At 42.6% G+C, this 12,651-nt stretch overlaps 1 protein-coding gene across 1 annotated transcript in view; it reads left to right on the top strand.

The window, feature by feature from the left end:
* Window positions 1–12,651, top strand: part of GIT2 (G protein-coupled receptor kinase interacting ArfGAP 2) — a 66,525-nt gene that overhangs the window by 16,938 nt on the left and 36,936 nt on the right. Inside the window, exons 8-9 of the mRNA XM_011997849.1 lie at window positions 11,279–11,324; window positions 11,461–11,466. Coding sequence (XP_011853239.1) covers window positions 11,279–11,324; window positions 11,461–11,466 — 52 coding nt within the window. The remainder of the gene's footprint in view (window positions 1–11,278; window positions 11,325–11,460; window positions 11,467–12,651) is intronic.

Raw genomic sequence — 12,651 nt, 5'->3', positions numbered from 1 at the left:
TCCATCTCAAAAAACAAAAAAGCCTTTTTCTGGTTAAAGAGCAGGAAATGGGACTCCTACAGGACAGAGAGGAAGGGGATTCCCCTGGAGGTTTTTCCTCCTCCTCCTCCCTTTTTCTGATCTCTCCCATCCAGACCCTAGGCAAGCCTGTGGCTGCAATAGCAGCAGCAGCAGTGGCAGTACAGGTTCCTAAATCTCTGAGCAAGAGGATGAGGGGGGATCCTGATTGCTTTTCTTTTTCTCTCTATTCTCTCACCATCTGCCCAGGAGGCAGAACCTCACCTGGTCAGTTGCCTGCTAAGACAAAAATATTAACATTTTTGCATAAAGTTTAAAGAAGACCCAGAGTCTCATAACATTCACAGTATCCAGGATACCATCCATAATGACTTGACATATGAGTAATTCTCATGTACTTGCAAGGGAAGGCAGTCAACAGATGCCAACCCCAAGATGACACAAATGTTGGAGTTATCAAAGATTTTAAAGCAGCTAGTAAGACCATGCTATGAGAAGTAAGAGCAAACATTCCTGAAACAAACAGGAATATAGAAAGTCTCATCAGAGAAATAGAAGATACAGAAGAGAACCAAATAGGAATATTAGAACTGAAAAATACAAACACTAAAAATTTAAAACTCACTGGATGGGCTTAATAGAAGACTAGAGATGACAAAGAAAGTCAGTGAATTGAAAACAGATCACTAGAAATTATCTGGTTTAAGCAACAGAGAGGAAAAAAGAGTAGGAAGAAAAAACTGAACAGTCTCAGGGACCTGTGGGAAAATACTAGAATGTCTGACATTTATGTCATTGGATTCCCAATAAGAGATGAGAAAGAGTGGTGTGTGCAGAAAAAGTATTTGAAGAAATATTGGCAAAAAAAAAGTCCTCTAATTTTAGGGCAGGTTCAGTGGCTCACACCTGTAATCCCAGCACTTTGGGAGGCTGAGGTGGGCGGATCATTTGAGGTTGGGAGTTCGAGACCAGCCTGGCCAGCATGACAAAACCCCATCTCTACTAAAAATACAGAAATTAGCCAGGCATGTTGGTGTGCACCTATAATCCCAGCTACTTGGGTGGCTGAGGCACAAGAATCACTTGAACCTGGAAGGTAGAGGTTGCAGTGAGTCCAGAGTCCAGATGGTGCCACTGCACTCCAGCCTGGGCAACAGAGTGAGACTCTATCTTAAAAAAAAAAAAAAAAAAATCTAAATTTGGTGAAAGACGTAAACTTACAGATTCAAGAAACTTAGAAAATTCCAGAGAAGATAAACTCAAATCCACACTTGAGACACATCAGAATCAAACTGCTGAAAACTAAAGTTGAAGAAAACATCTTGAAAGCAGCCAGGAGAAAGTAATACATAACATATATAGAAAAACAATGATTTGAATGATTATGGATTTCTTATCAGAAACTATGGAGATGAGAAGGAAATGAAATAATACTTTGGTTTTGTTTGTTTGTTTGTTTGAGATGGAGTCTCTCTCTGTCGCCCAGGCTGGAGGGCAGTGGTGCAATCTCAGCTCACTGCAACCTCTGCCTCCCAGGTTCAAGCAATTCTCCTGCCTCAGCCTCCTGAGTAGCTGGGATTACAAGTGCCCGCCACCACGGCTGACTAATTTTTGCATATTTAGTAGAGAATGGGGTTTCATCATGTTGGCCAGATTGGTCTCGAACTCCTGACCTCATGATCCGCCCACCTCAGCCTCCCAAAGGGCTGGAACTGCAGGCATGAGCCACCGCGCCCGGCCAGAATAATACTTTTTAAATTATTGTTATTTTGAGACAGGATCTCACTCCATCCCCTAGGCTACAGTGCAGTGGCGTGATCTCAACTCACTGAAACCTCAACCTCTTGAGCTCAAGTGATCTTCCCACCTCAGCATCCACAGTAGCTCAGACTACAGGTGTGCGCCACTGTGCCCAGATAATTTTTGTATTTTTTGTAGAGATGGGGTTTCACTATGTTGCCTAGCCTGGTCTTGAATTCCTGAGCTCAAAATCCGCCCACCTTAGCCTCCCAATGTGATAGGATTACAGGCGTGAGACACTGATCCTTTTTTATTGTTATTATTTTTTTTTTCTCATCTTCTTTGTGATGGTAGAAACAATACTTTTAAAGTGCTAAAAGAAAAGAGCTGTCAACCCAGAATTCCATATCCAATGAAAATAACCTTTGGAATGAAGGCAAAATAAGGATATTCTAACAGGGAAAAAAAAAAATAAGAGAATTATTATTTACTTTAACAGAAATGCTAGAGAAAGTTCTTTGAGTGGAAGGGAAATGATGCCAGAGGGAATCTTGGAACTTTAGGAATGAAAGAAAAACAACAGAAATGTTAAAGATCTGGCAGAGTAAGACCCTGTCTCAAGAAACAAACAAAAAGTTGAAATTGTCATACATATCTTAAAGCTATAACATTGTCAGCCAGTCTCAGTAGTTCAAGCCTGTAATCCCAGCACTTTGGTAGGCCGAGGCAGGCGGATCACCTGAGGTCAGGAGTTTGAGACCAGCCTGACCAACATGGTGAAACCCTGTCTCTAGTAAAAATACAAAAATGAGCCAGGCATGGTGGCATGTGCCTGTAAATCCAGCTACTCAGGAGGCTGAGGCAGGAGAATCACTTGAACCTAGGAGGGAAAGGTTACAGTGAGCCAAGATCGTGCCACTGCACTCCCACCTGGTGACAGGGAGACTCTGTCTCAAAAAACAAAAAAATAAATTGTCTAGTGGGGTTTTCAGCATGTATCAGTGTAATACATTTGACAACTATAACATAAAAGGGAGTAGGGTAAAAGAAATAGAATGGTAAGATTTCTGCCTTCTGGAAATGTAAAATAGGATTTCTAAGTAGACTGAAAAGTTAGGTGTATGTACGTGTGTGTGTGTGTGTGTGTGTGTGTGTGTGTGTGTATATAGAGAGAGAGAGTAATTTCTACCACAACCACTAAAAGAAGACTACAGGCCTGGCATGGTGGCTCACGCCTGTAATCCTAGCACTTTGGGAGGCTGAGGTGGGCAGATCATGAGGTCAAGAGATCAAGACCATCCTGGCCAACGTGGTGAAACCCTGTCTCTACTAAAAATACAAAAATTAGCTGGGCGTGGTGGTGTGTGCCTGTAGTCTCAGCTACTTGGGAGGCTGAGGCAGGAGAATTGCTTGAACCTGGGAGGCGGAGGTTGCAGTGAGCCGAGATCATGCCACTGCACTCCAGCCTGGGTGACAGAGCGAGACTCCATCTCAAAAAAAAAAAAAAAAGACTACAAAGATATGTGATCAAAAACGCTAGAGGTAAATGAAAATGGAGTATTAAACATAAATCATCAAAAGATATTTTGATTCAAAATATTCCAAAGAGAGGATGGGGGAGAACAAAAAACTAAGGACCAAACAGAAAACAAATAGTAACATCACAGACTTAAATCCATACATATCAATAATTACATTAAATGTTAATGACCCAAAAACATCGATAAAAAGCAGAGATTGTCAGAATGGATTAAGAAACAAAAGGGGCTGGGAGCAGTGGCTCACACCTGTAATCCCAACAATTTAGGGAGCCTGAAGCAATTCTCCTAATCATTTGAGCATAGGAGTTTAAGACCAGCCTGAGCAACAGAGCAAGATCCCTTCACTACAAAAAATTTTATACAAAGCAGCCAGGCATGGTGGTGCATGCCTGTAGTCTCAGCTACTCAAGAGAGGCTGATGTGGGAGGATCGCTTGAGCTCAGGAAATCAAGGCTGCAGTGAGCGCTGATCATGCCACTGCTCTCCAGCCTGGGCAACAGGGCGAGACCCTGCCTCAAGGAACAAACAAAAAACTATAAGGCCTAATATATACTGTCTATAAGAAACCCACTTTAAATATAACAATATAGGTAATAAGTTAAAAGCCAAAAGTATAAAAAGATGTACCATGCAAAGGCCCAGGAAAAGAAAGTGGCTATATTAATACCAGACAAAGTAGACTTCAGAGGAAGGAATATTAGCAGGGATAGAGAGGGACATAATGTTATGATAAATGAGTCAATTCATCAAGAAGGCATAACAGTTTTAAATGTGTACACATCCAGCAACAGACCTTCAAAATACATGAAGCAAACTTCGATAACACTAAAAGGAGAGAAGGTCAAATCTACAATTATTGTTGGAGACTCTACAGTCATCTTTTAGTAACAGAACTAGTAGATAGGAAATCAGTAAGGATATAGAACTAAACCAGACCAAAACCCAACTAGATCTAGTTGATGTTTATGGACTCTTCTACCCGACAACATTAGAGTACACATTCTTTTCAAGTACATATTGAACATTCACCCAGATGGACCATATCCTGGGTCGTAAGACAAACCTTAGCAAATCTAAAAGAATTAAAATTCTATAAAGTATATTTTCAGACCATAATAGTATTAAGCTACAAATAGGTAATACAAATAAAACTGAAGAATACCCAAGTGCTTGGAAGTTGAACAACGTGCTTCTTTTTTCTTCCCCCCCCTCCGAAATAGAGCCTCACGCTGTTGCCCAGGCTGGAGCGCAGTGGCGCGATCTCGGCTCACTGCAACCTCTGCCTCCTGGGTTCAAGCGATTCTCCTGTCTAAGCCTCCCTAGTAGCTGGGATTACAGGCGTGTGCCACCACACCCAGCTGATTTTTGTATTTTTAGTAGAGATAGGGTTTCACCATGTTGACCAGGCTGGTCTCGAACTCCTGACCTCAGGTGATCCACCCACCTCAGCCTCCCACAGTGCTGAGATTACAGGTGTGAGCCACCGTGCCCAGCCCTGAACAACACACTTCTAACTAATCCATGGGTCTAAGAGGAAGTCTCAAGGGAAATAATATTTTCAACTGAATGAAAATGAAAATGCAGCATATCAGAATTTCTGGGATGCAGCCAAAGCAATGCTTAGAGGAAGTTTATAGTATTAAATTCTTACCTTAGAAAATAAGAAGGGTCTCAAATTATTCTTACTATTTTTTGAGATGATGTCTTGCTCTGTCAAGACTGGAGTGCAGTGGTGCCATCTTGGCTCACTGCAACCTCCCCCTCCCGGGTTCAAGTGATTCTCCTGCCTCAGCCTCCTGAGGAGCTGGGATTACAGGCATGCAGCACTATGCCTGGCAAATTTTTGTGTTTTTAGTAGAGATGGAGTTTCATTATGTTGGCCAGGCTGGTCTGTAACTCCCCACCTCGAATGATCTGCCTGCCTCAGCCTCCCAAAGTGCTGGATTACAGGCATGAGCCACTGCACCTGACCTCAAATTATTCATCTAAGCTCCTCCCCTAAGAAACTTAAAAAAAAAAAAAAAAAAGAGCAAAATAAACCTGAACCAAACAGAAGGCAGCAAATAGTAAAGAGCAGAAATCAATGAAACTGAAAGAAGGAAACAGTAGAGAAAAATCAATGAAACCAAAAATTGGTTTTTCAGAAGGATTAGTAAACATAAATGTCTGGCAATACTGACAAAAAGGAGCGAATACAGAAGGAGTTGTCACTATAAACCCTACAGACATTGAAGGATAATTTTAAAAAAATACAAACCAGACCGGGCGTGATGGCTCATGCCTGTAATCCCAGCACTTTGGGAGACTGAGGCAGGTGGATCACCTGAGGTCAGGAGTTTGAGACCAACCTGGCCGACATGGTGAAACTCCATCTCTACTAAAACTATAAAAATTAGCTGGGCATAGTGGTGGGTACCTGTAATCCCAGCTATTTGTGAGGCTGAGGCAGGAGAATTGCTTGAACCCAGGAGGTAGAGTTTGCAGTGAGCTGAGATCGTGCCACTACACTCCAGCCTGGGTGACAGAGTGAGACTCCATCTCAAATAATAATAATAATAATAAAGACCAGGCATAGTGACTCACAGTGGTAATCACAACACTTTGAAAGGCCGAAGTGGGAGGATTGCTTGAGGCCAAGAGTTTGCGACCAGCCTGGGCAACATAGCAAGACCCCATCCACAAAACTGCAACAACAAAAAAATTAGCCTGGCATGATGGCACATGCCTGTAGTCTCAGTTACTCTGGAGGCTGAGGTGAGAGGATTGCTTGAGCTCAGGTCAAGGCTGCAGTGAGCCTTGTTCACACCACTGTACTCTAGCCTGGGTGACAGAGTGAGACCCTGTCTCAAAAAAAAAAAAAAAAAGAAAAAAGAAAAATGCAGCATAACCAAGTAGGATTTCCAGATAGGCAAGATTGATTTAATATTTGAAAATCGGGCCAGGCACGGTGACTCACGCCTGTAATTCCGACACTTTGAGAGGCCGAGGTGGGTGGATCACCTGAGGTCGGGAGTTTGAGACTAGCCTGGCCAACATGGTGAAACCCCATCTCTACTAAAAATACAAAATTAACTGGGCGTGGTGGTGCATGCATGTAGCTACTCAGGAGGCTGAGGCAGGAGAATCGCTTAGAACCTAGGAAGCAGAGGTTGCAGTGAGCTGAGATTGCACCATTGCACTCCAGCCTGGGCAACAGAGTGAGACTGTGTCTCAAAAAAAAAAAAAAATCACTTTATGTAATTATCTATCATGTTAAGAGTAAAAAAGAAAAACTGTATAAGCATATCAGTTGATGGAGAAGAAGCATTCAACAAACTTCAACATCCATTCGTGTTTTAAAAAACTCTTAGCAAACTAGGAATAGGTGAGACTTCCTTGATCTGATAAACAGTATCTGTTTAATGACGAAAGACTGTGTTTGTTCTCAAGTTGGGAGAAAGACTAGGGTGTCCACTCTTACCATTTCTCTTCTACATCACACTGGAAATCCTAACCAGTGCCAAGAGGAAAGAAAAATAAATAAAAGGCATACAGATTGAAAAGGAAGAAATCAAACTGTCCCCATTCAAATGAGATTATTTCTATGTAGAAAATCACAAGGAACCTACAAAAACGTTTCCAGAACCTTGAGTTAAGCAAGATTGCAGGAATACAAGGTCAACAGTCAAAAATCCATCTTTTTTTTCTTTTTTCTTTTTTTGAAACAGAGTCTTGCTGTGCCAAAAGCAAGCAGGCTCTTTGGCGCCCTGCCAGAAATCCATCATATTTCTTTAGACTAGCAGTGAACAATTGGAAACTGAATCTAGAAAAACAATACCAGTAATAAAAACTCCAAATTGGCCGGGCACGGTGGCTCACACCTATAATCCCAGCACTTTGGGAGGCTGAAGCGGGTGGGTCACCTGAGGTCAGGAGTTCAATACCAGCCTGGTTAACATGGGGAAGCCCTGTCTCTACTAAAAATACAAAAATTAGCTGGGCATGGTGGCGGGCACCTGTAGTCCCAGCTATTCGGGAGGCTGAGTCAGGAGAATCGCTTGAACCTGTGAGGTGGAAGTTGCAGTGTGCCTGAGATCTCGCCACTACACTCCAGCCTGAGTGAAAGAGCGAGACTCTGTCTCAAAAAAATAAAAAAGGTCCAAATTAAATACTTAGATATAAATCTAATAAAATGCACAATACACATAGTATCTATATGCCAAAAACTGCTGATAAAAGAAATCAATGGAGACCTGAGTAAGTGGAGAGATGTACTGTGCTTATGGATATGAAGACTCAGTAACATGTCCATTCTCCACAAGTTAATTAATGTATAAATTTACTTCAATTGAAGATTTTTTATAGACATAGACATGCTGATTCTAAAATTCAAATGGAGGCCAGGTATAGTGGCTTATGCCTGTAATCCCAACACTTTGGGAGGCCAAGACAGGAGGACCACATGAGCCCAGGAGTTTAAGATTAGTCTGGGCAGCATGGCGAGACTTCATCTCTACAAATAATAAATTAGCCATGTGTGGTGGTGCATGCCTGTGGTCTCACCTACTCGGGAGGCTGAGGTGGGAAGATCACCTGAACCCAGGAGATTGAGGCTGCAGTAAGCCATGATTGTGCCACTGCACTCCAGCCTGGGTGACAGAGTGAGACTCCATCTCTAATAATAATAATAATAATTTAAAAATTCAAATGGAAAGGCGAAGGAACTAGAATAGCCCAGACAATTTTGCAGAAGAATAATGTGGGAGGAAGTACACCACTCAATTTTTTGGAATTGCTATGAAGCTCTACAGTTCTCAAGACTGTGATACTGACGAAGAGATAGACATATAGGCCATTGAAACAGTATAGAGAATCCGGAAATAGACCCACACAAATATGTTCAACTGATTTTTGTCAAAAGTGCAAAGGTAATCAGTTCAGTGGTGGAGGAAGGATAGTTTATTTGTTTTGTTTTGTTTCTTTTATTTTGAGACAGAGTCTCGCTCTGTCACCCAAGCTGGAGTGCAGTGGTGGGATCTTGGCTCACTGCAACCTCGGCCTCCTGGGTTCAAGTGATTCTTCTGCCTCAGCCTCCCAAGTAGCTGGGACTACAGGCTCACGCTACGACACCCAGGTAATTTTTTGTAATTTTAGTAGAGACAGTTTGACCGTGTTAGTCAGGATGGTCTTGATTGCCTGACCTCGTGATCCGCTTGTGTCGGCCTCCCAAAGTGCTGTGATCACAGGCATGAGCCACTGCACCCGCCCCAGGATAGTCTTTTTTAATGCATTGGGACAACCGGACATCCATGTGCAGGAAAATGAACTTCAACCTAAACCTCACACCTTACCCCGAAACTGGAAAGGATCATAGATCTAAATGTAAAACCTAACACTGAAAAACTTCTAGAAGAAAACGTAAGAGGTCCGGGCACGGTGGCTCATGCCTGTAATCCCAGCACTCTGGGAGGTCAAGGCGGGTGGATCACCTGAGGTCAGGTATTCAAGACTAGCCTGGCCAACATAGTGAAACCCCGTCTCTACTAAAAATACAAACATTAGCTGGGCGTGGTGGTGCACGCCTGTAGTCCCAGCTACTCAGGAGGCCAAGGCAGGAGAATCACTTGAATCCAGGAAGTGGAGGTTATAGTGAGCCGAGATCATACCACTGCACTCCAGCCTGGGCAACAGAGTGAGACCACGTCTCAAAAAAAAAAAAGAAAAAAAAAGAAAACATAAGAGAAAATCTTTGTGATCTTGGATTAAAGCTTTTAGCTATCAACTGAGTATGGTGGCTCACGTCTATAATCCTAATACTTTGGGAGGCTGAGGTAGGAGGATCGCTTGAGCCCAGGAAGTCGAGGCTGCAGTGAGCTATGACTATGCCACTGTACTCCAGCCTGGGCGACAAGAGCCTCTGCAAGGGGGAAAAAAATTTTTAAATATAACACCAAAAACTCAATCCATAAAAGAAAATATTGATAAATTATACTTCATCAAAATTGAAAATTTCTGGCCAGGTGCAGTGGCTCACGCCTGTAATCCCAACACTTTGGGAGGCCAAGGCGGGTGGATCACCAGAGGTCAGGACTTGAAGACCAGCCTGACCAACATGGTGAAACCGCGTCTCTACTAAATACAAAAAGTTAGCCAGGCGTGGTGGCGCATGCCTGTAATCCCAGCTACTTGGGAGGCTGAGGCAGGAGAATCGCTTGAACCTTGGAGGCAGAGGTTGCAATGAGCCGATATTGCACCACTGCACTCTAGCCTGGGCAACAAGAGTGAAACTCCATCTCAAAAAAAAAGGAAAAAAGAAAAATGTTTGTTCTGAGAAAACTACAGTTAAGAAAGTGAAAAAACTGGCAATAGACTGCAAGAAAATACAGGTATTTAGAAATCACATGTCCAGCAAATGACTCATATTCAGAATATTTAAAGAATATTTAAATTGAGCCCAGGAGTAATATTTGCTTGAGCCCAGGAGTTTGAGACTAGCCTAGGCAACGTGACAAAACCCTGTTTCTACTAAAAATATAAAAAAATTAGCCTGGTGTAGTGGTGCACAACTGTAGTCCTAGCTATTCAGGTGGCTGAGACATGAGAATCGCTCGAACCCAGGAGGTGGAGGTTGCCAGTGAGCCGAGATCCACGCCACTGCACTCCAGCCATGGGGAGCAGAATGAGACCCTGACTCAAAATAAATAAGTAGGCCGGGCACGGTGGCTCACGCTTGTAATCCCAGCACTTTGGGAGGCTGAGGCAGGCAGATCACCTGAGGTCAGGAGTTCGAGACCAGCCTGACCAACATGGAGAAACCCAGTCTCTACTAAAATAAACACAAAATTAGCCAGGTGTGGTGGCGCATGCCTGTAATCCCAGCTACTCAGGAAGCTGAGGCAGAAGAATCGCTTGAACCCGGGAGGCAGAGGTTGCAGTGAGCCGAGATCACGCCATTGCACTCCAGCCTGGGCAACGAGTGAAACTCTGTCTCAAATTAATTAATTAATTAAAATTAAAACAACAGTAAGAAAATAACCCAATAAAAACTGGACAAAGACAAGATATGGGATGGCAAAAAAAAAATCACATGAAGATCCGGCCACTGCGTTCCAGCCTGGGCGACACAGCGAGACTCCGTCTCAAAAAAAAAAAAAAAAAATCACATGAAGACAAGCGCTGCATGGTTAGTCATTAGCACGATGAGGTGCCACAGCATACCTATTAGAATGATTAAACTTTTGAAAACAAAACAAAAACTGAAAGTACAGATGCTGGGAAAGACAGAAAGCAACTATAACTCTCACACATTGCTGTTTGGAAAACAAAGTGATAGTGCTACTCAAGGGAAAAAGTCTGGCAGTTTCTTACCAAGTTAAACATACATTTACCATACAATCCAGCATTTCTACTCCTGGGTCTTTACCCAGAAAAAAGATAGACTTATGTTAAAGGAAAACCTACATAGGAATGCTGATAGTGGCGTTATTCGTTGGTACATGGATCAGGGTCCTCCAAAAGCTAGACTAGGACTGAGTCAGTAAGCTTCCTTGCAGATGGAGTCCCTGTCTGGATCTGCAAAGGCCACCTGCCCCAGCCCTGACTGTTTTATACTAATAGATTCATTTGAGCAAGGCCCAGAGCTCATCCACTGTCCCACACGGTGGGCTGATGGAAGCCTGCTGTGAGCTGATTCAGCTCCCTCAGCACACTTTCCATGGCCAAAGATCATCAGTTACACTGAGGGCAAACTAATCGTAAGGATTGAGGTGAGCATAGGTTTCTGCTAAATGATGCCTGGACCTTTGTACCAGAAAAAAAACAAAGCTATAAGCCTTGCTATGGCTGAGTCTTCAGGAATTTTTAGCCAGTCTAGCAACATGACTCGTAATTATGCACAAATACTGATTGCAAAACTTAGTTTGAGGAAATAATGGTGGTGTTCCTTTACAGATCTTATCAACATTTCTATGAACAAAACTTTGACTTGGTTTCTGTTTCAGATCACAAAAATGGACAGCACTTTATAATACCTCAAATGGCAGACAGGTAAGGCCATTGATACCAGTTAGTTTTGTCTATCACTAATATTTCCTTGGTTGTGTTATGTTTAAGTATATTATATTTTGTGTTTAACAAAGCCCATACATTTTTCTCTTTTATGGCTATACCATTTGGAAATAAGACGGCTGTAAGTAAACCACCATATAAAACTTAAGTTTCAAAGAGCACAAGTAGCAATTTTACTAATAGGAAAATTGGAATCAGTGATATTGTCACTGTTTTAGCCAGTTGTGACAGTATTATTTATTTATTTATAGAATACGTCTGTGTTATAGAGATTACATTATCTATGACAGGGGTTGGCAAACTTTTCTTCTCAAGGGCCGAATAATAAATATTTTAGGTTTTGTGGGCAATATGGCCCCTTTCACAACAGCTTAACTCTACTGTTGTAGATGAAAGCATCTGTGGACACTGTATAAATGAATGGGTATGTCTATTCCAGTGAAATTTTATTTCTGGACACTGAAATTTGAATTTCAAATAGTTTTCACGTTATGAAAGATTGTTTTTTCTTTTTGCCCCTCAATCATTTTAAAACGTAAAAACCATTCCTAGGTCAATTGAACAAAAAGGCCATAATTTTGCTGACACCTGATCTATAATTGCAGATGAGTTCATTGCTACAGGAATGAACCTTAAACCCTTGTTTTGCAAATTACCTTTGCACAGAACCTGTCAAGAGTTTATGAAATGACTAAATGCTATTCCTGATACAATCTTGCCATCCCGATCCTTTACATCTTCCCTTTTTGTTTTTTTGCTTTGGTAGAGACAGGGTCTTGCTATGTTACCCAGGCTGGTCTCAAACTCCGGGACTCAAGCAGTCCACCTGCCCTGGCCTCCCAAAGTGCTCGTACAGGTACGAGCCACTACATCTAGCCTCGTATTTTCTTTTCTTTTCTTTTCTTTTTTTTTTTGAGATGGAGTCTTGCTCTGTCGCCCAGACTGGAGTGCAGTGGTGCAGTCTAGGCTTACTGCAACCTCCGCCTCCCAGGTTCAAGCAATTCTCCTGCCTCCGCCTCCTGAGTAGCTGGGACTACGAGTGCGTGCCACCACACCCAGCTAATTTTTGTATTTTTAGTAGAGATGAGGTTTCACCATGTTGGCCAGACTGGTCTCAAACCCCTGACCTTGCCGGGCACGGTGGCTCATACCTGTAATCCGAGCACTTTGGGAAGCCGAAGCGGGTGGATCACGAGGTTAGGAGTTCGAGACCAGCCTGGCCAAGATGGTGAAACCCTGTCTCTACTAAAAATACAAAAACTAGCCAGGCACAGTGGTGTGTGCCTGTAATCCCAGTTACTCTGGA

Source organism: Mandrillus leucophaeus, unplaced genomic scaffold (assembly GCF_000951045.1).
Source record: "Mandrillus leucophaeus isolate KB7577 unplaced genomic scaffold, Mleu.le_1.0 Scaffold55, whole genome shotgun sequence".
Classification (NCBI taxonomy): domain Eukaryota; kingdom Metazoa; phylum Chordata; class Mammalia; order Primates; family Cercopithecidae; genus Mandrillus; species Mandrillus leucophaeus.
This window is presented reverse-complemented; position numbering and strand designations above follow the sequence as displayed.